Source organism: Fistularia commersonii, chromosome 2 (genome assembly GCF_037954325.1).
Source record: "Fistularia commersonii isolate RoL2024-O1a breed Wild chromosome 2, RoL_Fcom_v1.0, whole genome shotgun sequence".
NCBI classification, from domain to species: Eukaryota; Metazoa; Chordata; class Actinopteri; order Syngnathiformes; family Fistulariidae; genus Fistularia; species Fistularia commersonii.
This window is the reverse complement of record NC_141285.1, coordinates 16,037,222-16,064,224: the sequence shown is the minus strand read 5'-3', so window position 1 is coordinate 16,064,224 and position 27,003 is coordinate 16,037,222. Positions and strand designations below refer to the sequence as shown.

The window sequence follows — 27,003 nt, the reverse complement described above, 5'->3', positions numbered from 1 at the left end:
ATCGGATGCAGGGATGGGACTTTGCTGTGTCCTGTGGTGCGTTCAAGGGCTTAATATCATTGAATGAGACATAGTGTCAATGCTGCACAAACACCCAGCTGAGATGCAGTAAGGAGAACCTAGGATAAAAGGCCCTTTTTAATATCAACTCTACAAACAGGGGATGACTAACTGCATTCATAATGTATGGCTCCACAATGGATTCAAAGTTCTGTAGAAATGAGGGAGGCCTTTATCCATGGAATGACAGATAGCTTCATAATCAGACCCCTTGTTGATCTCTGCAGCCCACTCGCATGAGACATTGTAAGCTAACACAAACATGATTAAATTTATTGTGCAATTATTGTCCTCTGCAACAGAATGAGCACAGTCCTGTTCACTTCCCTTCAGGGGATTTTATTTCAATGAGATTAAATGCCCCTGGGAAAGGAGGGAGTTGAGCTTCTGTGAAAAACCTCCATATTTACCGGGATACAAGATCAGCTTCACCTCAATATGCAATTTGGGGAATGAGGAGACTGGAGAGAGGAAGTCAGGGCATTGGAATTGGAGGGGCTACAGGTTGAATTAGGTCTGCATACTCGATTGACAAAAACTATATTTTTACCTTGATTGTGAGGGAAAACTGGGGAAAATTTTACCCCTACTGTTCATGTTTCTCATAATGGACCTCATCTCACTTCTCAAATCCACTGACCTATTTAAAAATTTCACATATTATATTTTTCAGTCTTATTAACTAAACAAATGATAGTTTTTTTTTATCCGTTATTTTCTGTATTTTGGTTCTGTGTAAACATATATTGCATTATATGTTATATTCCTTCATAAGAATTATTTAATTGTCTATTTTTTCAGATAAATAGTTGTGATAATCCGTTAAATATCAACGCTGGGTTAATTAATTCAAAACAGTAATTTCAGTTCTATGCAGAATTTATTTATACTCAATTTAAAAACAGATATGTATTTCTCCTAATCATTTAATCCAAGCATTTTGCTCATTTTTCAATGTTAATACAATTGGATCATATGTTGTATTTCATTCTCTCACAGACTTCATTGTGAATTATTCCAGTTTAAAATTGTTATTTCTTTATTAAAATGGTTCAAGATGAATTAGATTATACATTGAAAAAGTATTTTGGTCTTTATGAGCAAGTTTTTAAAACCACATTTTGAGTCAGTATAATACTTCAGCAAACAAACACACAGGAAATTATTAGTACTTGTTGAAATAGTTGTTCATGAAATGTTCAGTCACTGATTTAGCACTTCTATCTAAAAAAACCTATTTAATAAATGAGAAACAGCCCAACACCTTACTCCTCTTTGTTTCACAGAGACCCCTTAAACAAAATAATGTTGTAATGTGTTAAACCCTGTAACCCCTTTTCTGAAATACGGGCTTACTGTACATGCATGTTTTATGGAGTTATTGTTTTTCCATCTACAAATTTAATTCATGTCTTACGTGAGTATTCTTTGTCCAATTATAATTTAAGTTTTAACTTACAAAGTATTCTATATTACAGTTTATGAAGTATTTTTATTAACTTTGTAACTTTAATCTCCTGTTTTTTTTATGTTTTTGTTTTTTATGTGATTTGGATTGTATTTCCAAGGCACGTACATTAAAAATAATATTTTTTACTGAAAATATCTACACAAGGTGTTCAATTCCAAATCAAACTCAATAACATTATCAGGAAAATGATTTGGTTTTTTGGAGCTTCCGTGTGGATCTGTCAGGTGTAATTCTCCCTCTGACCACTAGATGTCACTATAGAACCGCAAACTACGAAATCAGACCCGCGCTCAATCCGGCAGTCCCCCCCCATTTTTTGCCTCACAGGTACGATAGACCCTCCGCAGTTGTACCTCGATGAAGCCACCTGAGTAAGAAACTGCATTAAATCCGGAGCCATGGCGGGGGGAGAGACGTGACTAACGTTATCTGTCAGGAGAAAGTGGCGGTAGGCGGATGAGTGGTAATCGTAGGAGGGAAGGCGCCGCTGTCGAGGCAGAGGTCTGTCAGTCGGTGGCGCGGAGAGATTAAAGTCCACTTGGATTATCTTTCAGGGCATATCTTCTCTTCCAGGATCTCTGCGCCATCCAGGTAAGGCTTCCTGTTCGCTTCACGACAATCCGCATCAATATAGTTTCTATGCTTAGTTAGTTATTTTTCCTTTCCTATCATGTTTCTACTCCATTGAACTGGCATTTAGTGAACTATATTCACAACGCCGTTATGGTGACTTTTACTTTTACCCCCCCTTTCAATTTGTGTTTTTTTTATGTGTCGTGTTTTTGTTGTTTTTTTTTCGACCCGAGTGATTAAAAGGGACACAAAGGTGTGTGATTATTTTGTCTAAATCCAAAACACCCATCGAGTTATAATTCCAAACACACCGGGAGGCACAGATCAGTATGCAAACACATGGCTGCACGCCAGCCGAGCAGCTCCCATGACGGACAGTCAGCTGGAAAGACGATGAAGGGACGTTTTAGCATCTGTTTCCGGCTCTGAGATCTAATCAACGGGTTTGTAACAGTCCTTTACCTGTGTATGGAAATATGCTCATTTGCATTTACAAAATGCTTCTTGAAAGCCAGTCAAGGCAAACAGTGTCTTGATGTTAGTTTTTCCCAATCCCAGGCATTTCTCATGTCAAAATTGTGGTTTCCTGCTGACCTGTAGGTTCCCCTTGATTTCTTTGTATATTAACTTCTTGGTAAGTTTTTAGGGGTTTGCAGGACCTTGGTGATTATTCAGATAATTGTTTTTGTTTGGCTGGTGTTAAGTGGTGATTTTGAGGGGTTCGGTTTGAAATGTTTAGTTGATCTAGCTTTTCAGATAAAAGATACTTTCAGAAATTATATCGTTCGAATTTTGTAGTTTTATTTTGCGGTCAAACCAAATTGAATTGCAAAATGCAACTTTAATCCCTTCAGATTGTACCCTTTAAGGCTTTTTTCACCTTCAGGACACTTGTCATATATTGTCATATATTTAAATGTATGTATACGGTGGCTCATCATTTGCCCCTCAAGCATCTCTTATATAAGATTTGCTGCTCAGTCCGTTCTAGTTCAAACTAATGGTCAGACAGGTTTCCAATGTAGAGGTAAATTAAGTTAAGAAAAATGATATTAATGTTCTTCTTCCTGTTTTTATAGGTAGATATCCAACTCTATTAAAAAATCTATTAAAAAAGTCTTTGTTAAAAGAGCAACGTCAATGAAAAACTGCCAGCATAAATAATTTAAAACAAAGACTCACATCAACATTTGAATAAGATGACAAAAAAGCTGACAAACAAAACCTCTCTCTTCTGCCAGCATGGAATGAAAGGTTAAGTGTTAAATTCACAGTGAGTACAAAATATTAAGTTACAATGGACTCACTGTAAACAAAAAGGGTTCAGTTCTGTCTTTGAGTGTTTATTAAAGACAGCTTCTGTCTTGACTCGCTGGCTTTGACGAAAACCTTTTGGATTTGCCAAACACACACACTTGCACTTGTACTGTACGGAACTCAAGACAAAAAAAAATCACAAGCATTGAGGCCTTTTGGGCAAGTGTCTTGTGTTCATGGAGCTGTCACCACAGTGCTCCTGTCTCCTTTATTCAGGCAGGTTTATAATTGCGCGATAAAATTCATAACAGTGAATGGATGTCATGGCGGCAAGAGCTCACACGAGAGCAGGAGGATGATGGATGCAAAAGGTTAGGCTGTGAGAGTTGATGTCTTCTGCACTGGGTCTGTTGATACATTTTTTTTTCCCCTTAGATTCCACCCAACATTTTCAATTCTTTGTGTTCTCTATGCTTCTCAGTGCCAGACAGTAGTCATGGATGTTTCATGGCAGAAATGGGATTATCATAATTCTCTCCCAGACACAATTTTATCCCCCAGTGTTCTTCTTTCGCTTTTCATATTGTCTTTGTTTTACATTTCTATAGAACATTTCCATCATGCCAGATTCTGCTCCCATCAAACGTCACATCAGGACTAATTGACTGACAGACCGAAAGGGGTTAGACCCTGACAGCCATTTAAGTGATTTCATGTGCAGGAGTCAGATATGGGACTTATAAAGAGCTCTGCGCTTCGCCACCTCCGCCACATTTTAAGAGCGACTCAGACAAGGCTGTGGGGGGAGTCGACGCACCTTTATAGTTTTTGACAGGTCTCTGGGGAGGCAGCACATCTTGGGACGCGATGCCATAATTGGAATCTTCAAATGTATAATTGTATAATTGTCACACTGGGAGGATAGCCAAGATGCAAAAGACAGGAAGAAAAAGAGGTAAAAAAAGAGGAGCCCCATTCAGGCAAACATACCCGATATATTTTAAAGGTTTTCCAACTCTGGAAGAAGAGAGAGATGTTAAGAGATTTTTAATGCTAGAAATTAAGCAAACTTGAATATCATTTTATTTTAATTGATTGATCACTGTCTGTTTAAATGTCCCAAAGTATTGACAATAAGCAAAGATACATTTTGGTTGTTACAGATAACCAGGAATGTGTAGTTTACTTTACAGATAAGCACAAATAAAACTGAACTTTAATTTTGCTGTTCTCAAGCTGTATGATGATCTCAGTGTGTATGCAAAAGGAAACTTCTTTATCATGACCGATAGAATCACAGACTTAATTAAACAAAAACAGCAATTCAGTAACAATGCATTGAATATGGTCAAAAAACTTAAACGCTACATTACTTATGAAACACATTTGCCGAATATGTTTTAATGATTAGATGTTTTTTGTCTTGTAACATTTAGTTTCATGCAAAACTATATCATATTTGCTTTTTTTGGGGGGTTGCAACAGCAAAACAATCCATAGATCCCTCAGATTAAATCAATAATGATCACTGCCAGTAACATACCCCGACTTCAACACTTGTTGAGTCTTGATCTCATGTTTTTATAAATATACAAATAGCTTCCTTCATGTGCTACTTGTCACACCACCAGGGTCCTGTGGGCTGTAAAATGTTTAGTAAACCATAAAATATTCATAAGGTGAGCCAGTAAATTGCCTCTTAACTACCATTTCAATCCCTGAAAGTCATCCACACCTACATGCTGCCGTTGTTGTCTACAACATTATGCAATCATCAAGCCAGCCGTTGTCATGGTGTCAATCCCAAGGGACCTCTGGGACTTTCTGAAACAGCTACAAATGCTCTTCTATTCTCTTGTATATTCATATATTGTGTGTGTGTGTGTATGTGTGTTTGTTTGTTCTGTGTTCATAATAGAAGGAACAAGAAGGCTCTTTGGATGTTCAGCTGTTTATGGTGCTAGAAGAAGCGTCTTTTGTTTAACGGAAAGTGTGACATTTGAGCTAGGAAGGCATTTTTGAAGACAAATGTGGATTATTTAGAGGAGTTGGGAGAGGGAGACAGTGTATGTTCGGTTTGTGTCAATAAGAAAAAGAAAAAAAAAAAGAGTCCTCCTAATGACATGGGACAGGGTTGGTGTTGCTGGTGTTCTCGCCTGTGCTGGAATTAGTGATGGATTCTTCACGTCTCGCTTCCCTCCTCCTTAAAAGCGACTTGTTCTGCTGCCACAGCGATGGCATTCAGAGCACAACACACACATCATAGAGATTGGAATATTTTCTCAATCTCCCTGCAGGTACGTGAGGTATGTCTGCTGTTTGAACTGCTTTCTCACCCTATTGATCTGGATTGCTTCATATCTCTGTTTGATCCTCAAGTGTTTGTTTGCGATGTCAACAGTCCGTGGCTTTCTCTGACAGCCGATGATCTTCTCCAGCATATGTTTAGACTCGGCAGCGGCTGTTCTCACGATCCAAATTGTACGACAGTGTTATTTAAGTGAGCTGCCACTCTACCACTATCAAATACCTTTTGGAGCTATTTTACTCTCAATTACTTTTCTATTTGATTATTTTTTTCAGGCTTTAATGTCTGTTCAAATATCGCTTGCTGTGCTCTCCTGCACACCTATCATGAGCTCCGGAACCAAGTTCCTGCAGAGGGGGTTAGGCTCACATCTTGTCTGGAAAGGTATGGGACAGTTGTGTGAATACTCACAAGCTGAACACCCAGCACTCCTGTGCAGGAGTTTTATTGTGCCGAACGACAGGATCACCTCATTGCAATTACATGGTGGTTATTTGTGTTCATATGCCAAACAGACCAGACAGTCTTAGTCGCTGCTCCTTTGAGTCAGTTAAAGTGGATAAGGATGCCCTGTGAGTGCCTCCCATCAGAGGTATTCTGGGTATATCTACCAGGCGTGAGACATTTTGGTTGGCCCACAACATGCTTGAGGGATTTTTATATCCTATCTGGTCTTGGAGGACCTTAGCGTCCCTCAGGAAGGGGCAGAATGTCACGAGTGGGAATGGGAAGTCTGAGCTAACTACCTCATTCTGCTGCCACTCCACTACAATTCAGTCCACATAAGTTGTGTGACAGTAGAAATAATGAATGAGTGTGTGTTATTCTTTTTCAGGTTTCTACTGTCCTCCCTCTGCCACAGGAGAAGACACTGCGGGTGTACATGTGGAATCTTACTTTCAATATGTTCCTTTGATTGCCTCACGTGCGTACACGCCTGGAACTGAGTGTGTATCCCACAAGACGCTGGATGGAGATGAAGATGGAGATACCAAGGCTCTTCCCCCTGTGGCTCACACTGCTCAGCTGCTGTGTGTGTATGTCAACTGGCTACCCTTTCAGACCACCCATAGACCTGGATGTGACGCCACGTGTCACCATCTTTGCTAGCAGTAAGAACATTTTTATTTTTTGACTATGTCATATGCATACCCTTCATTTGAAATACTTTAAAACTCCCCCACAGGAATATAATATGTTTTCTTGAATATTTTTTTCTGCGTCAGATGAGCTATAACAGGTCCAAATGGTTTGCATTTTTACTTTTAGTCCTTTTCCATAGAATTTCACTCTTCATTATTATCTAACTCTGTTTTCCCAAGAATTTTCAGTTCCCATTAAGTGATATGATGTGGCGTTATGAATTCATGATCTCATCACTGCTCTGACCACCTGCTGACCCATTACACAGCACTTCACAATAACTCAGTCTCATCCCCACCCTGTTCCACTAAAGATTATGCAAATTAAATTCAATTCAATTAAAGCGGAACATTAATTACCAACATAGATAGGTAAGTGACAGTTTGTTTAATCAGAAAATTAATAAAACTCTGTATCTGTTATTTTGTAATATCAGTTATTGCATGATATGACTCAAGTATTCAGTCCTCTTTTTTTTCTCTCTCTACCTCCCCCTTTCTCTCTGTCTTTCAACTGTTCTTGATGCCAGCACACATCTGTTTGCTTAAGGTATTTCTCAAGACTATTCAAAGAAAACCTGTTATGTTGTAATCAATTACCTTTAGTGAGTATTGGCATGTGGCCTCGGGAGCGTATTTGATAGAGGCAATGTAACCATGGCAACTGTTGTGAGATGACGCAATATATTTGTATACTAGCACATTTTTCTTTAATGCATTGCGGGGTACAACCCTGTGTGTGTGTGTGTGTGTGTGTGTGTGTGTGTGTGTGTGTGTGTGTGTGTGTGTGTGTGTGTGTGTGTGTGTGTGTGTGTGTGTGTGTGTGTGTGTGTGTGTGTGTGTGTCTTCAGTCTTACAGTACCCTTAAGAAATATTTTAACACAAATATGGAAAGGAAAAAAAATCCTAACTGACGTGAATGAAATCCATCTTGGAAAAAATATTCCCCCTCTGTCCCCTCTCACCATAAATTACACACTTACACTAATGTTACATAATTTCTCTTGTTTCTATTCATGCAATATACTTCTCTTGGCATCTAAATCGTCAGTTAGTTCTCAACTTTGCCCACAGGTCCTCCCACACCATTCATACCCTCTGTCTTTTCCAACCATCCATCTCTACCTTTGTGCTTAAGCTCTGTCTCCTCAGTACTTTTCTCATTGCTTCTCCCAGAATGAGTTTACCTTGCTCCTTATGAGAAGGCTTCTAATCTTCCACTAATCTCTTTAATCCACATGTTTCTCTGTAACCTAATGGCAAAGACTCCAAGTTTGTAATGGCTGGTTTAGTTAGTAAAAAAGTTGACAGTGTGAGGTTGCCAACAGTTTAGGGCTCTAGGGCTAATACCCCGAGGTGGTCTTATAAATGACTGAAGTCTGGTGCTTCTTATTATTATTTAACATTCCTTCAAGCCCCCTCCACACATATAACAATCAATGGTAAATATTGTACAATAACTAGAAAATGTGTAAATAACTATAAATGCAGTTTTGTGGTTATATTGTTATCCAGTGAAGCGATCTACCGGTATATTTATTAAGAATTAGGCTCAGCATTTATAGGCAAATAGAAATTTAAGTGCAGAACATAATTTCATCAACATCATTATGACCCTCATTTTTCATTTGAACATATAAACCAGCAGAATTTGGGGTGAAAATCTCTTTACAACAGCTATTTGATTCATCACAGTGCAACTCCAGAGAGTATCAAGAGTGTACTGTACATATTTTGGAACCCACTATTATCACCATGACTGAATGACAGCTGCAAACTTTACATTTAATGCTTTTCCAAACATACGCATTCTCTGAACAAAACAAAAAAAGTTCTTATTTTTGAATCTTAAAATGTTTCAGCTGATATATTGAAAATGTTATAGTCTAAATCTTCAGATGCCAATATCTGAAATAAGCTATAATTATACCAAGTGAAAAGAACATAAAAATCTTTATGAATCACCCAGTAAAACAGATGAAGCAAAGGGCTATTGATTAAACTTCTTCAGATATTTTAATTCCAAAATAAAATCAGTGAAAGCCCATTAAGTGCTGCTGCATGAAAAGTGCTTGCAAAGGACGTTCACTGCCACGGTCTGTTGTACAGTTTCATGGCTCTGTGGATAAGCTGGTAAATGTCCACAAATTTGTTGTGGACATTATTTTTTGCTGTGATCTTCAAGCATTCATCTCTATGAACAATAGTAGGAGCACCTAATTTTTGAAGGGGTGGCACATTTAATTTCTTTGTTTTCAATTTGCAGTGTTTGATATCTGCTACTGTAGGTGGCTTTAGCTTTGAAAAGCTGCACATTTTTCAGCCAGTGATCATCAAATGAAAACAGGCACAGTCATCACACCATGATCCAGTGCCTGGAGGTGAAGCATGCCGGTGTGTTCCTCATCAGTGTATTGCCCTGATCTTATGTGGTATCTCCAAATATTGGACATGTAAATGAGGATCATCTGGGTTTTTAGTCTGCATTTTCTCCTACAATCTTGTTAGTTGATGTACCTTGGATTGCTGTCACCGGCGTATATTCTTTTTCAGTTGCCTAGCTTCAGCTGTCAGTCCCAAACACACTCAAAAGGCATCCTGTGTCCCACTGCTCATTTTAGTCTGAGAAAATTGTCTCCTCTTCACTGAACTTTCTTTACCAACAATAGGACACCCAAGAGCTGCAAGTGAGGGGAAGGGAGGGGATTGGGTTTGTAGAATCTTAATGTCAGCTAACTTAAGTCTGCAGTGGTTTCTTTTGCTCCCTTTTGCTCATTATTGTTGTTTGAGTTTGTGCATAATGATTAGTCAACTGAAGCAGAGTCTTGACACACTGTGGATTAATAGTTGCTTACATAACTGTGCAAACTAATGATCCCAACTAGAATCTTTATGACATGACAAGTGCGGGGCTTCCGAACTGCGTTTCTAAGCACATCTCAGTAAAGCTGAGTGTTTATATGAGGAATCCTCAGTAGAAATGTGTCCCGTGAAAACAGGTCAAACCTAATATAGCCTGTAAAAAGTGGACACATATATGCAAAGTGAAAAAAAGAAGAAAAAAAAAACGTGACCACAGAGATCCACATGAAGTAGACATGGATCTTTCAAGTCAAGTGTTGTGTTTGGTCTCTTTTCATTATCTCCTCTATCCTCAGAGCTGTGAAGGATAAGAATAATCCCTCGATTTTATTTTCAGCTGTGGGGCCGTACTTTCATTTCTGTTCCGCACTACACAACTATATTTGGACTGGATAAGGGTAAAAAAAATCCTTAAATGTGTTTCTGGAACCAAAATGGACATGTTTTTTTTACATCCAAACTACCATATCTTGCTAACTAAGAAGTGAATTATCATGAATATATATATGAATAAGAGAAATTGATTTTAAGGGCTTTAGGGAAATGTCTTTAAAACTCTTTTTTTGGCAGTATGATGATGAATGGTAGTAAAACCGTCTTATTAGACAAACGTTGAAGGAAAAATGGGAAAATTCCTGATAATACGAAACGCCATATATGAATGAATTAAGTTCCTATATTTGTGGATGTTGCTTTTAACTCGTATTTGTATGTTGTGGAAAGACTTCTGAATCTAGAGGAAAAAGATACAACAGAGCAGCTCTGAACTTTTTCAACATCAAATTGTATGATAATGCACTTTCTTACTTTCCTAAATTATTTGTTTAATTGTGATTGATTTCTTGCTGATATTTTTCAAGTGTTTTGTTGACTTGAATAATTTTATCTGATTTTGAGATCATTTTCTTTAATTTTGCTAGTTAATTTGAGGTAAATTCTTGATGAAGGCTTTCATATTTTTGGTAGTCCATTGCAAATTATCATGTATTTTTTGATAATTTTGAATAATATCTTGCTCCACTTTGTTTTTCTCAATTAGATTTTTTGTTTGTGCTTATTTTAGCTTGTGATTTGATGACCTAAAGATAAAAAACTGCCCATTTACTTGAAGCATTTGCAAGGCTTTTTGAAAAAATTGGAGATTTGCATGAAGAACAAGTATTGGAAAAGAAACACACAATGTAATAATCTGCATAAATTGACTGCATTCAAAGATATTTACTCTGCTTTGAAATGCAGTTGTCTTGTGTGTGTGTTCTAATAGGAAATATAAACATACTTTAGCACAAGGAAAATAGAGTTTCTTTTGATTCATTTTCTCTACATTCACTATCATCGTGAAGTGAATTTTTAATACGTTTCATTTTGTAAGTTGTCTCTATTTCCTGTGCAAACATGGGAGCAGCCACTTACAGATTTTATAGTGCTGAGAGGTTACAAAGTGCACAAGGCCTGATGGGGTGGTTAAAATGAAAATAAAAACAAACAAAAATGACCTCAGAGTTTTAAAGGAAGAGCAAGGCCATTCCACCGCTTTGCACCGATACTTTGCTGTCGTACAGAGAAAATCCATTACAGAAGATGGGCCTGTTTCCTTTTCTGCTGTTTTTCAATGAAAAAGCTTTCAGTTGTTCTTCATAAATGCTTCCCAACATGTTCACATATGGTTTCAAGAGGGATTCCAACTCTGAGGTACACAATTCATTAATCGTTGCTGTTGCAGAGAAATAAAAATTCAAGTCCATCAATGAATGCTCCTCTCTTCTCTCAGGTTTGCAAGGCTGTAGGCGTTTCCAGTCGTCTGTTGTCGACTATAGTACCATGTTGCTGAGGGCTGACAGTGAGCGTCTGTATGTCGGGGCCCGGGGGGCTGCATTCGCTCTCAATGCCTCTGACATCTCATCCAGCTCTGCTCTTGCTGTGAGTCTGTTTGTTTTTTGTGTTGCTGCACATTGTATGTCTCAGCTGACATATCTTTAATTTTCGTTGGGCTTCATTTGCATTGAGCACTACTTATTGGAGGAAAAAATGGAAAATATTCCTTTGAGGGTTTCTTATGAATTCTTCTTATGAAACTACAGTATCTCCACTATTGTAAACTGAATATTTTGCTCAGAAAATAGTTCCAGAGATCATTTGAGTATTTGAAGAAGTAGGAAACATGCATGAAAAACTGCATGAATTATTTCCATTTTCTGGATAGACAAGTATAACAGGGACTTGGATATAGAACCTATTGTTGATTGTGCTGATGGCACATTGGGACCTTCATCCTTTCCTTTGTCCCCACATTTCAGCAACATGGTCAATTCTATTTTATTTTTCTAGAGCTATTAACCTTCTCCAGGCAGATGTTGCAGATTTGCGACAGCCAAATATCAGATTTTTCCTGCAACTACAACTTAATTTGAGCCTGAGAGGGTTAAACACAGCTTTCAATGCTGAATACTTTCACAGTGAGCACTCTGGACTGTTTACCATGGAAAAAAGACAATTGCATTTGTTGAGGTTTTTTGCCTCAGAGATCAGCTAACCTTCTGTTCTCTAAGTTTTTGGTGGCTTTATGATTCGAGGAGAATCTTTGCTTTGTATAAGATTCCATTGTTAGTTTTCAGAAACCAAATAAAACAAGCTTTTATTAGGATATTGTTCCTTTCCAGCCCTGAAGATACTGTGAGACACATGTAGTTACATTTTCTAAAAACACTCAAATTGATCAATACTTTTGATGCTTGTAAGTTGCTGATTCCTGATCAAATCAGGAACATTAGCTGTTATAATTGTCTCAAAGCTTTGGTTTTGCCATGGTGTGTGTTTCCACCCCTCATAACATTTTTACTTATTCTACTGTAAACACAAATGTGTCAAGTCATCTTTCTGAGTTATGTAAGATTTTTAAAGGCATACTGTTGTTCATCAAAACAGAGAACTCTGTCGCAATGTTGGCAAGATCTAAAGGTGGTAATATTTAAGTCAAACTGTTTTTTCATGTGTCACAAGTCACATTTGGTGTTTTAGTAAATGAAAGCACAAGTCAGCTCTGAAACCATCTAACTGTGTCACCTCTCTCTCTCTCTCTCTTTGTCTAACGGTTTGTAAATGTGGTAACCATCAGATTCAATGGGAGGCTTCCTCAAAGCAAAAACTCGAGTGTCACCTCAAGGGAAAAGACAATAAGGTTGGCATTTAGTTTTCTCCTGCTTCTTCCTTTTAAACACTTCTGTGTGAAATTTTCTCCTGTGTGTTGGTAGTTCTTCCCCTGAGTAATATTTTTCCCTCCTCCAGACGGAGTGTTTTAATCACATCCGGTTCCTCCAGAGGTTTAACTCAACTCATCTCTACATATGTGGGACTCATGCCTTCAGCCCTCTGTGTGCATATATAGTATGTTAATGCATCCTTTTAGAGAACTGGCATTGACTTGTGATTTTTCCATCAACAATTGTATATTTCAAGTGGTTTGAGTGTTGTGTTTTTGAATCCATTGAGTGTTTGGTGTTTTACTTAACTCTTAGACTCTTCTCTGTGTTCTATTTTTTTGTTCAATCATAAAATGTAAGGTCATACTAAATGTCTTCCTCTCAATCCATATATCATAGGATGAGGAGAAATTTGTGATATCATCTCAGCCTGAAGACGGCAGAGACAAATGTCCTTATGGCCCAACAACGGGCTATACCGGACTCATCATAGGTAATTCTAGTTAACCGATTCAACCAATCACAAAGTTACTCAAATACATTTAGTGACTTGTTTTCTCTGCAGATCAGCAGCTGTTTACAGCTTCCCAGTATGAGTTCAGGAGCTTCTCTGATATCCGCCGCAACTTGCCGTTTCCGACTCTGAAGACAGAGGATGCTCCTACTCGTTGGCTCAATGGTGAGCTAATCTTCTAAACTGATAAAAGCCTGAGTAGCATGTTCAGGGTTCAAGGTGGTCCAAACAGCCACAGGGCCTGTTTGTTTTTTAGTTAAATACCAATTTAACGGTCTGAAGTAGTCTGAAAATTTCAAGTTTGTTCTTTTTTTCAATAGAGTACATTTCAATGGCATTTTTACCATTAAAGACCACATGCGATGGTTGAATTCCCTACATAGTTGTAAAAACTTTGCAAGCACAAGAGTGTTACGAATGAATTACATTGGCATACAGTAGGTTTCATCAGTGTACTGCTGAAATCCTGTATAAATCACACCTTTCAAACTATTTTCTGTTAATACGTGTCTTTCAAATGGGATTTCAGTCCGATTTATTTATTTATTTTTGTCACATGACCATCATTTGAGGAGAAATGGATCAAAGTTTCCCTGTTGCTGCCAGGAGCACAGAGTCTTAATATTTTTAAAGGATGTGATTGGTGCTGAGACTGTACTTAAAATGATGTATAGAAAACTTAGAATGGAACTATATTTATGGAACATCACAATTATGTCTTATAAGGGGTAGAATTGTAGTTTTCGGTCAAAAATGCTGAAATCTTGAGTGATTCTTTGTACACAGTTTGAAAATATCTGTTACACCATTATTATCCCATTCACTTAAATTTATTCTCAGAGGCTTAGAAGTCAAAGTGTTACTCTTTGGGTCTTGCATGTTGCTCTGGGCAACCAGTCTTACCAGAATTGGAAAGTTGTGAATTAAAAATCCCTTCACATAAATGGGAAAGAATGATTCACTCAAAAAGAATCTGCTTCTCTTCATCCCTCACACAGAAGCAAACTTTGTGGGCTCTGCACTGGTGAAGGAGAGTTTGGGAAGCAGCACAGGTGACGATGATAAGATATACTTCTTTTTCACCGAGAGGAGCCTGGAGCAGACGATGACTTATACGCACAGCAGAGTGGCCCGAGTGGCTCGGGTCTGTAAGGTGAGAGTAAGAATTATAAGTGGCGCATGATGCGTTATAATTGCACCTTGATGCAAAAACATGGATAAGGCTTCTATGAGCAGGGTAATGGAAAAGGATACCCTTTTTGAGAGATGAGCTGATTGCTTCCAAAGTAAATTTACCATGGATAAATGAATTCTTTGTGAAAATTATTATATAGTATACATTAAGGACTGAAACCAAACAAGAATTGTCCAGGTACATTATTTTACTTTGAACAGGCCTTAAATTGAGCCCTTGTCCAAGCATCAAATGCAGGTATTAATTGCCAGGGATAGGTATGCAAAGGCCCCATCAGACAAAGACATGTTTATTTTTTTATAGGGCTTGCAGGATAAACACACATGTTGTCCTTTGTCATTGAGATGGTCCTCGGCTGTTTCTCACTCCTACCAATGAGTTTCATTTCCCCCTCCAGCCTACATTAAACATTTTAAAGTGGGATCATTTTAGTGCTCCCATCAATATGTCATCATGCTGTCATATTTGCCTATTTGCCATGGCTCCTTCTGACTGTATGTCCAAGTGTCCTTGGGCAAGGGACTGAACCCCAAGTTATGGTACTCCTGATGGCTTGGTTAGTGTCTTGCATAGACCCTCTGCCACCATTGTTTTATGAGTGTGTGTGTATTTGTGAATGCTAGATTAAAGGGCTGTGAAACCGCAAGGGGTGAAAGTGCTACTTAAGTTGAGACCATTTAGCAGCACATAAAATGGCAATTCTTTTTATTTGCAAGCTTCTAACTCCCTTTCACCGTGGTGGAGAAAGTTTGTCTTGTGTCTGTGTGTCCAGTATGTCTGCGACTGCCACATCAGTAGTGGCAGATGTGTCGGTCATGGACTATCTGATTTCATTATCATGTCTTCTTACACAAAGTCAGTGTAACATGAACAGCGACATCCAAGGCTAACTCACTGGGAACAATTATTTCATCCACTGCTCTCCCCAGGGGACAGCATTGTGTGGTCGCTGTACAGTGACTTAATTGCCTTCACCCATTGCCCTTTTCTTCAGGTGTGAGTCCATGATGCCTTTGCTCTTCAGTCAGACTTGATGTTTGGTAATATGACATTGCGGTCATTATTGAGCGTTGTTATTTTCAAGGCATAGCATTGCATAGTAAACATTGCATAGTAAATTTACTGGAGCACATAGCATTGCTGTACAATTAAGTAGGTCTTGGAAAGTCTGCCTTGAATGGTTTTTCTTAACGGGTAATGAAGAAAATTCTACTGCAGAAAAAAAAAAGGGATTTTTTTTTTTTGTCATCACTAACCCAATTACTGTGCTCTACAGTCACATTCGAAAGGCAAGATAAGCCCTCCTCGTCGTCCAATATTTTCATTACATTGCTTTCAAACCTGTAGGGGAAATGACGCTGAAACATATTCCTATGGAAACCCAGAGATTACAGTGAAAAGTCTCACCCATGGGAAGCAATAATCTTTCTGAATGTATTGCTGCTGCCTTCCCCCGCCATCTGTTGCACCCTTTAGGAGGTTCACCTCCTCTTGTGTGCCACCTTGAGCCAAGTGTTGAGTGTATTTATCTCTAACCTTGTGCAACTCTCTCTCCACAATCTCCTTCTCTTTTTTCCTGTTCTTCTCCGCCTTAAGGGGGATAGAGGAGGCCACTTAACTCTCCAAAAGCGCTGGACATCCTTCCTCAAGGCCAGGTTAACTTGCTCCCTGCCTGAGTATGACTTCCACTTCAATATGCTGCGCAGTGTATTCGTCATGCCTGGAAACACACCACAGGACACACTCTTCTATGGCATCTTTGGTCTGGAGTGGTGAGTAGAGGCTGTACCACCAGGTTAGGATGCACATGTAAATGAGACCAAGATGAAAGGCCGCACTTGATGCATTGGGGCAGTCCTGGTTGACAGGGAAGGATGAGATGAAAGAAAAGGACAAGAGAGAAGAACTTCTAAATCCAAAAGATGTGAAAGAAAATGTAGAGGGTTGAGGGAGGAGAATTAATTAAAACTGCTGATTTAAAAGGGCTTTGAAGAAATTAAAGGGCCTTTATAGACAACTGGTTAAAAAAATGTTTTTTATTCTCCTTTTAATACGGCTCATCTACTTAGGAAAGATGCGTGAAATATAAACAGACGGGAACGGACAAATCGTGATATTCTTCACATTTTTTTTACCTTTTGAATACTTGTCCACATTTACTGCCTGTGACTGCAACTCCTACTACCCACCCCGGACTCCATGTCATAGTTATTTCCTTTCCTCCTACACTTCTTATCAGCTTCACACAATCTCAGCTAGTGCTCATCCCCACCTCTCTCCTCTCTGCTTTCTTCCAATGTGTCTCTTTATATCTTTTCAACTAGGTAAGCCACTGATCTACTTTACTTCTTCTACTGTCACCATAGCAACACCGGGTTTACTGCTGTTATTGTTTATAGCTTGAGCTCTGGACTTTCTCGCTGTATGTGTGTCTGTGTTGCTGTCGTAGGAAGAACGTGAAGGCATCTGCAGTGTGCCGGTTCACTTTGTCTGATGTTAAAGAGGCCTTTCAAGGACCCTACATGGAGAACAACAATTCTTTCCTCACAGAGAACTCTGGTTCTATGTGGAGAGAATATACCGGGAAGATCCCTGACCCCCGACCTGGAGCGGTACACACACACACACACACACACACACACAGACAGACACATAAAAAAAGACTTCAGCAGAGATGAGAAGAAACTAATCCTAAGCAAAGAAGCAAAAACTGAAAGAGACAGAGGAAGAGATGGAGGGTAAATGATAAGGATGATGAGTGGCAGCCTCAAGGATAAGGCTCAAAACACAACCAGCTTATGCCACTAAAACCCATTTTCATGCCGATTAACTATAGCCCGTAGATTTGATGACAATGGTTGAGTGCGACACCCAGGGCTGAGGCATGGTTATCATGAGTAGACATTATCCACCATGGTGTCATTTCAACACTTTGTGGGACTTAATTTCAACTTTGCTATGAAACAGAAAGGAGGAACGGTCAGGGGTTTCTAACTTGGGAGTGTGAAAGCCTCTTAGGGGAGTCGGCTGAAGTAATTTAAAAAGGACAAAGAGACTAAAGAAGTTGTTTCCTTAGTCAGGTGTAGAGATAGCTGAATCACCTGAATGTCAGCTCAGGCGACTGCTGAACTAAGACAAGCTCATTGTAGCGGGACCAAAGAATTATATTTACCAAACAATCCTGTAACCCTTGCATTTTTTTTCCTCGATTGCTACATTTTCCTTCAAGACCAAATTTCTAAGCCTCTTGAGATTTCCCACCCCACACAGAACTTAACACTCTTCTTTCCCTACTTATTGTTGCATTTGGTCTGTTTTCTATAGTGTATAACCAACACTCTGCGTGCCCAGGGGATCAATGTGTCCACGTCCCTTCCAGATGATGTGTTGGATTTTGTTCGAAGGCATCCTCTGATGTCTCAGGATGTCAAGCCTTCAGATCGTCGCCCCCTGTTGTTCAGGAAGACCACAGACTACATGTGCTTGGCTATAATTGAGTTCGAAGGCTTGGATGGTCAAACATATCATGTATTGTACATGGGGACAGGTGTGTACGTATGTATATATAGATGTTTACACTCATGCCAGCAGTATTCTAATAGTTGCTTGAAATTTGCTTTGCACTCTCAAATATTCTCCTGCCTTCTCTTCTGTGTTTAAATTAAAAAATCCATCCTATTTGGCCATCTATAGATATCTGATCCTCCTATTTCTCTTAATTTGTTGAAATAGACATCCAATCAAAAGTCATTGTTTAACAACTCAAGAGTTTTTTTAAATTTTAGTTTAAGTTTTCATTTGGCAGTTGTTGTATATAAGTGATAAATATACAGTATTCACATATGATGCATCTAGTAGTAGTCTGTTTTTCTTGTTTTAACACTTCTGTTGGTCCTTGTACTCTGCATCACTCAGATGACGGCTGGGTGCATAAAGCTGTACAGATCAAAAATAAGCTGCATATTATTGAGGAGCTGCAACTGTTTGAAGAAGCCCAGCCAATCAACAGTCTTCTGATTTCAGCAAAACAGGTTGTGTATTTTTCTGTCACATATGCAGGCTTGCACATGCAAGGACTCCTGTCGCTCTGACTGTTTCATTTATTTTCTGCATCCCCCAGGTGAGTGTGTATGTCAGCTCTCCATCAGGTGTGGTGCAGCTGCCCCTCTCAAATTGCCGCAGGTACACCTCCTGCTATGACTGCATTTTTGCCAGGGACCCACACTGTGCCTGGAACACAACAGAGTGTGTTGACATATTGGAACATACAGAGAGGTGCGTAAAGATCTGTGTGTGAGTGTGAAGAATGATGCAGAAACATCCAAGCTGGCCAAGATAGTTAGGGCAGAATGCATCAGTGTGAGCCTTAACTTACTTAGCAACCCACCTTTCCCACAAAGGTTATGAACAGGCAGTTTTTATCGATGATATAAAGAGAGCAGAGTGCAACAGGTGGAACAGGAACAAATGAAGAGTGCAAACAATGCTGTGAATGTTGAGCAAGTTAGTTTTAATATGTTGTACCTCCACGCATTAAGGTTTTTTTCTCATCATCTGTAGATCCACTCTAATTCAGGACATCCAGCTTGGCAGCAGAGGATGTGAAAATGCTCAAGATGGTAGGTTGAAATCTCAACTCTTGCCAGGTGTTGCTGTTTTGAAAAGTGTCGCTTTTAATTCAATGAATGATGAAAAAAGAGATTAAAAATAGAGGAAGTTTGGAAAGAGCAGACAGATTGGCATTAGATGGCACAGAGGCCTTTTTTTGGAGGTTGAATACACACTCTGTATTTGCAAAATCCTCTCCTCCGTTCTTTAATCCCACTCTGAAGGGGGAATCTGTTTGATATTCATGGCAGGCAAATGGCTTCTATAACTTCACTTGTTTAATAAAATGTAGCATCTTCTGCTTCAAAATTCATTCTCAAGGTTATTAGATGAGATTTGGGAATATAATGAATTGCTTCTTAATCTCATGCCAGTATTTCACATGATAACTAGATGTTGACCAATGAGAAAAAGGTTTATTAATTTTAAATGTCACGCGAAATTGTGGTCTTCTCAATTCTGCGTTCCAGACATTGTCACCCGCAGCCGTTCCGTGCGAGTTAGTGACGACGTACTGCTGCAGTGTGAGCTGAGCTCTAACTTGGCGACGCCCCTCTGGACTCTTGATGGCAGCGAGCTGCAGGGATATGGACTTGACTCCGGTTTTAGAATAGGCACCGATGGCCTGCTCATCATCGAGGCCCGACAAGACCAAAGTGGACTATATAACTGCTATGCTGTCGAGAACAATGTCAAGATTGCCGTAGTCACCTACAATGTCACTATCTGTCTCGACCTGCCACCTCCCCCTCCGCCGTTTGAGCAGAACGAAAAACTATTCACCACCTTGTCTGCACCCATTGACCCCTTTCCCTCGGAGAAGCCTCTGCCTCGCCCTCCGGCACCCCCGCTCCCCCCTTCAGAGCTGCTCTCCCCCAGGAACATGGAGGCCATCTACATTTCCCTCATCACGATCCTCGGGGGCCTGTGCATGGTGCTCACCGTGGTCCTCATTTATGTGGGCTTCTGCCTACAAGTGGGCCACAGAGGGAAGTACTCATTACGGGCTGCAGCCGCAGCCTATCCGCAGAGTAAAAGAAGAAACAAGAACAGGAAGCAACATCGAAACTCCAGTCATTTGGAGCTGAAGACGATCTCAAGTCACTGTAATGGAAATGGCATGTTTCACAGGGCTTCAACTCAGCATAATTGTAGCATCAGTGATGCAGGCTGCCTACAAATTGTTCCTGGTGAAGGACACCCCTCAGTCAATAAAGAGCCACCTCCACCAGCGCCTCCTCTTCCACCCACGATACAGCTTCCTTCCCCGGAGTGCGATTTCCCATGCGGGCTATCAGCCACGTTGCCCAGTGTCCTGCGGAGGATGAATGGCAACAGCTATGTGCTGCTGAGACAAAGTGACTCGGAGAGCACATCGCCACTCGGCCACTCTTTTTCAGAAGAGCTCAACAGGATCTTGGAGAAGAGAAAACACACTCAGCTGTTGTCAAGGCCAGATGAGAGCTCAGTGTAAAGTTATGGACATTTGTTTCAGTGCTAAAAGGACTGGGATAACATTACCTGGTGCTGAAGTAACTATTTTTAGAATATTGAGGACATCAACAATGCAAGAGTTGAAACTTTTGAGCTCAATTTCCCTAAATTTGCAACACTTAACAACTAAGGAGTAATTATGATGGAATAATCATTAAATGGAAAAAAAACAGTCATCTACCTCACTTCAGTATATTCTAGGACACTTGCAGGCACTGTGCAGTCTGGCCTGAATCTTAAGGCTGTGACACCCAAAGAGTTATCTTACCTGAGAAGCACAACATGGGATAAACAGACTTAAAGAAGGAGAGGAGCCCTGTGTTGTGAGGTGGCCATATTTGGTCTTGTTCCAACCAGGAGGGCAGTTAGCCAGATATTTTTTGCAGTGACAGTGCCCAGATCTCCTATGCATTTAAAATGACATTCGCATTCTGGATATTAAGTGCTAAAACTACAATGAGTGACAATAATTGGTTTGATTTTTTTTTTTTCCTTATTCAACTTTACTTCAAATATTACAGCAAATAATTTAAAAGATTTACAAAAAATCTTAACAGCACATAACATGCCATGCCTGACTAAAGAATTATAAATTAATTTATTAATTTTAACTAACTAAATGCCACAAGCTGAATGTAAGTAATCCTTACCTTAATCAGATAAAAGTTTTTTTTTTTTTTTTTTATACAGTTATTTATAGTGATGTATTTATGATGATTTGTTGATATTTCAGCTGCAGATTTAACCTGCAATTGCCTTAATAACATTTTTGATAGTTATATTATTATTTAAATGAAGGTTAAATGTGAAATACAAATAAATAATTCAAAAAAACTTTTTGGACAAACAAGTTAAATTGGTCTGAAATGATTTGAAATACATTTATTTAATAGATTTGACATTGTCACTTGGATAAAGACAAATTTATTTAAAGAAACATCATTTAACTAATACATTGCCCATTAAAATATGTTTTAAATATGTTGATAAAGAATGCAGTGGAATTACACCAGTATTATTGATGTGTGACTTTAAATGCCAATTGAGTGTTTTGGTAAAGGCACAGGTTATGGGAGGCAGTAACTGAGTTAGACACAGCCAGGAGGAGGAAGCGGCCAAAGGAACTTTTTGATAGTGCACCGTGTGTGGACTTGCAGCAGTGAAGGCCACAGCTGCACCCTGGACCTTGTTTGACATGAGCAGAGTAGAAGGAAAACACTGACTGTTCGGAAGCGAAGCCTGAACACAGCAGTGACTGCCACCCTGTGTCCAGCCACAGTGCTGAATGGCAGACGCGGTTCTCTGTGTTACACAAGAGAGTCCAAGGTAAACAGATTCTCTCACAGCACAAACAAGCACTTAAAGAAGTCACACTGCCCACAGCGCCAGGGTTGATAATACAGTGCATACTTTTAAATGTCAATTTATATTCTCGCATTTTTTTTTGTTGTATGGGTGAGACAACTCCAGTTGTTTCTTGTAATTTTGAAAATGTTATCTGTGGGAGATAGTAAATGAAACCACCTGTTGTTGACTGATAAATACTTATTAGTTACACCAATTCATCTCCACCCTTTAAAGGATTCAAAATGTACCTGAGCATCGAAGCTGTGTCATGAGATGTTTTTATGGAGGGGAAATAGAAAATGAACCAAAAACATCTGGAAAAAAATGTTTTTTTATTTCTAATGGAGTGATATTCCAAAAATAATGCAGTTTTAAAAATCTACATTTTATGCAAATGTATAATAGTATAGTGGTGTGTTTAGTCATCGGGTTTTGCAGGAAAAGCAGCAGACGATGGATGGTTGGAACCACCAAGTTAAATGACCAAAACATGGCCAAAAAGCAGCTTGAAATTTTCTAAGCATTAATGAGTCCTCTTCGTTTTCTTGCGGCTTTACCCTTCAGGGGTTCCCACAGCAAATCAACCTTCTCCATCCAACCCTATTCTCTGTATCCTCCTCTCTCACACCAACTAACTTCATATCCCCTCTCACTACAACTATAAATCTTCTCTTTGGTCTTCCTCTAGACCTCCAGCCTGGCGGCTTCAATTCCAGCGTCTGTCTACCAGAATGTTCACTATCCCTCCTCTGTACATGACCGAACCATCTCAGTCTGGCTTCTCTGACCTTATGTCCAAAACATTGAACATGTGCTGTCCCTCTGATGGACTCATTAATAAGTAATCAGCAAAAAAAACTGACGACAAGAATTAACCTCAAATCAGAAATGTAGGAAACCGATTTCCCGTTGTATGTATTGCCTAGTGTGATGCGAGTGTCTGATGTTACATGCAGGTGGCCCAAATTATGCATCAAGAAAAATTAAAAGCAAAGATCCATCATTTGCATTATTTAGATACAGCCCACAAATCTGCAGCAACTGCGTCCTGCTGTCCTGTCAAAATAGACTGAATTTCTGAGCTCTGCTACGACCACACCAGGAGCAAAAGGAGTCCAACTATACGAGTTTAAAGTACATTGAATAAAGTGTGTTGAATGTGATGTTTGAAGGCAGAGCTAATTTATGATAGGAATAAATCAGCTGTCGGGGCAGAAAAAAAAAAAAAAAAGGCCAAAAATGTTTGATAGTCAGAAGAAATATGTCAAGCTCTAATTTTTGTCCCCTACATTTCTTTTCAAGGGTTTGACCTTACATCACCAAAGCTAATGAGACAGCTTTGAACATCGTCACATTGTCTTTAACTGATTTTGTAAAAATGGTAAAAACCTTACATGGCTTCATGCTGTTTATCTTTTTTAACACTGTCCTTGTGGATGTTGTGCTTCAGTCAGAGGGCTGCTTTAATTAAACCCTCGTCTCATGACAAGTCTGACCTTACTGCTCCCAACAGAGAAAAGATATACAATATTGGTCTCCCCTGCTTTTATTTTCAGAATATATTACGGCATGGTGTACTTTAATACTCCTACATGGGAATGCTAAATCAGCTCATGCAAACACAGCGAATATGCTTATGTATAATACCCACTCCCCCCATTGGCAATGCCTGTAGCGCACCAGTCTTATCTATCCTTCATTGAGTTTAACATGCCTGTGCATCACAAAGCACGATGCTTGGAGAGCCAAGTATTCAGCAAGCAGTATTGATCAAAGACATGAAAGGAGATGGACGTAGCTGCTTAGTTCACACATGAAATGCCCTCATTAAAGCCCTTTAACCTCATTTCAAAGCACTTGAAGCAGTGAGCAGGGGTTTAATGTGTCAAGTTTTTAATCCTTATTCTTGTAATCTATAGTTGTTGCTGCGAAGAAATGCGTTCTTGCTATTGTACAAATGGCTCGTAGCTGTGTGGGGAAAAAAAAAGCTTGAGGCACATACAATATGAGGCAGCCATAATTCTGCTTTTAAAACAAACTCATCATTGCAACCCTGTTTTATTGTTTTCATTTGTCTTTCTTGTTTACAGGTCTGATGAGCACAGGTTAGTTTACATCTTTTATAATTTCACTCCATGAGATCCCCCCCTCACTGCCCTCAGATTGGAGAACTGGCTGCAGAGATGTTCTTTTAATGAGCGCTGAAATAAATTGGACAGCAGAGCCGATGGCCAGGTTGGATAAAGCTCAACAGCATGAGAGTGCCTGCACCTACAGCACCACAACTGGAATGAAAATGACTTGCTGCACCGTCTTGCAGTGTGCTTCAGACAACTCTCGGTGTGCAAAGAACATTGTCCTACTCTTTCTGGGGAAAAAAAAAGAGCCGGATGAAGCTCAATGTATTGATTGCTGTTTCCTCACACTTGCTGCATGAACTGATTTTTTTTCTGAAGTCAAGGAAATGAAACAGGATAAATCATCCTATAATACTGTGAAATGGGTAGAACGGAAAAAATAGTTCAAAAAGATATATTTATTTTGAAATTTTATACATTGTGTTTGGGAAGTTGTCATATTACTTTTTAAGTGCCACCTGTGAAATGGTCTCTTATAAAAAAAAAAAAAAAAAAAAGGAAATCCACAGTTGCATGATCTCCCAATGCATGCAGAGCACCAACAATAGCAAGGTTTGTATGTATGAACTTCTAATGTTGTTCAAGATAACCAACTAATCGGGGATCACTCAGCTTTTCTGTCGCTCTTATGTCTGCCTTGGTTTTTTTTTTTGCATGAGGCTTTTGCAAATAGCGAAGGAAAGTGGAGTGGGTTCCCTCACATTTCAGATATAAGTTCAAATAAAAGTTAGTAATTCAACTGCTCTCGTGTCTTTTTGTTCACATTTAAATTCCTCTTTAGCATTTTAAAACTTATGATATTGAATTGCTGTTGGTGGATCTATTACTGACTTCTATCTATCTATATTTCACTTTTCTGTCTTAGACACACTGTGGCTCTTGACCTGTAACCGTCACATTTGACTCCTAACACATAAATTCCTGTGACTCAGGTTTGCAAGAACTGGACAGACATGTTACTCAAAACACACCATGCCTTTGCTCATTGAAATAGTAATAACTATGGAGTCAGCCTAGATCCGCTGTATTCATCTGAATAAAACTTTTGTCCGTTTAAAATGTCATCAGATGCTGAAAAGCATTACTGCTGGAAGCTGCCCAAGTGTAACTCATTCGCCAACTTAACCACCAGTGGGTCAGCTCCTAATTCAGTATTTAAGGATGGTATTGAGGAAACAGAATTCAACAGTGCACTTCCTTGGTATAATCACTCAGGTTGTTTGATGAATTACTGGAACAACAGCAGAACGCAAGAACTACCCAGGTGTCTTTCAGACAAGCACTGATGGTTGCAAATCAGCCAAGGGGTGAAGTCAAACTGTGTCAGACACCTGCAGAACATGTTATTAAAATGCATGTTCGGCGAGTCACTGATGTGCGTTCGCTCCAACAGGGTGGACAGGAAGTGCTTGTTTTGTCCCTGCAGTGGAAGTTTGGAGTAGTTTATTCATAAACCATTCTTTTTAGTAAATGATATGAAAACTAGACATTTCCTTAATGTCAGATCAAAAACAAAACCTGCCACTTCCAGATTAGACACCAATTTGTTCAAGTGAAATTATACCAAATGCCCATTTATAGGTGGAACTTGTCTACTTGTATATACATTTTATACTTCAGCACAAGTACCAAAAGTATGTCCTCAAAAAAGCTGTGTTGAGAATCACGGTCTTGAAACTTTGTTTCCTTTTGAGAAAACTCATTTTGAATGACTGAGAATAGTTAAATTTTTTATCACTTATTTTTTTGCAGGGAATGTGATTTGCTTGTATACTTCTTATAGAAAAAAATAAAAGCTTTCAAGTAACTCGATCCAAATATCTAATCTCTTTTCTAGGCCGAATTTACATCTCTGAGAAAAGTGCTATTTTTTTTCCATTATATTTAATAAATGGCATTACAGACAGATGAAAGGGCCCTCGGTGACAGATGATGGTGAAAAATAGATTCAGATACCAGTTATATATCAACGTAACCTTCTGTGAGGGTAAAAAGTGTAGACGTCCTATTACCCAGGCCGATCATTCCCACGTCTTGTTTTTCCTTTTTTGTTATAGCTTGCTATATAAGCTCGTTTTTTTTCCAGCCTTCTTTCCATGTATTTTAATTCTCAAGAAGGATTTATGTGTGTTTTTCATTTATGGTAGGACAACAGCCATGAACATGCATATATGCTTCTTCTTGTTGACAGTCACACAAATGAGCTTCACATAATAACTTTTGGTTAGATACAACCGCTGCAGCGCTTTATGAAAAATGTAAGCCGAAAAAGGAACTTGATAAATATTTAAACAACTGTTCAACAGCCTTAATATTAATCCAAAAAAGGTGGGAGATAAAGAGCGACACTCGGTCAACTCACGAATATTGTGGAAATATGAAGATTGATCGACTGTGTGTCCTGTCTGCAGGGAACAAACTCTAGAACTCAGTAATGTTGAGCTTAGAAGTTGATGTTTGATATTTTACATCCAAATCTCCCACTGTAACCTTTTCTTATCCATCTTACCTGAATGTTCAAGACCTTAATAATTTCCTTCCCACATGATGCTGCTTAATACCAAAGGAGACACGAGGAGCAGTGGAGAAAACCTAGGAGGATCTGGAACATCAGTGAGACGCAGCATGGCTAATGCTACTGGGACAAGCGTGTAACGGAATCTCCTCTAAGTCCGTCTCCACGTCGAAAAAAATGGATAAACAAGCCTCATGTCTACCTACTTACTGTCATTTCTTTGAACAGGCACTGTTTGCTGTTTTCATGCACTGAGTTTGTCACTATTATGAAATGCCGGAATTTACAAAGGGAAGCATGTTACGTTGTGACCTTTCTT

At 39.1% G+C, this 27,003-nt stretch overlaps 1 protein-coding gene across 5 annotated transcripts; it reads left to right on the top strand.

Annotated features, from left to right (window-relative positions):
* Positions 1–1,878: 1,878 nt before the first annotated feature.
* On the top strand, positions 1,879–24,908 carry LOC147236538 (semaphorin-4G-like). Of its 5 annotated transcripts, XR_015107928.1 has the most exons (17): positions 1,885–1,979; positions 2,086–2,122; positions 6,505–6,781; positions 11,445–11,593; positions 12,789–12,851; positions 12,959–13,057; positions 13,273–13,366; positions 13,439–13,552; positions 14,386–14,540; positions 16,179–16,354; positions 17,032–17,194; positions 17,907–18,129; positions 18,498–18,613; positions 18,703–18,857; positions 19,143–19,201; positions 19,661–22,010; positions 24,122–24,908. XR_015107928.1 is itself a non-coding variant. In XM_086170396.1 (15 exons), exons 2-15 carry the CDS (start codon positions 6,640–6,642, stop codon positions 20,662–20,664), a joined length of 2,712 nt encoding a protein of 903 aa, XP_086026522.1. In that variant the 5' UTR covers positions 5,233–5,658; positions 6,505–6,639; the 3' UTR covers positions 20,665–23,520. The 5 variants fall into 5 exon arrangements, 1 of the variants encoding a protein (XP_086026522.1); XR_015107927.1 differs by having other exon boundaries at positions 1,879–2,122; XR_015107926.1 differs by lacking the exons at positions 1,885–1,979; positions 2,086–2,122 and adding an exon at positions 5,233–5,658.
* The last annotated feature ends 2,095 nt before the right edge of the window (positions 24,909–27,003 follow it).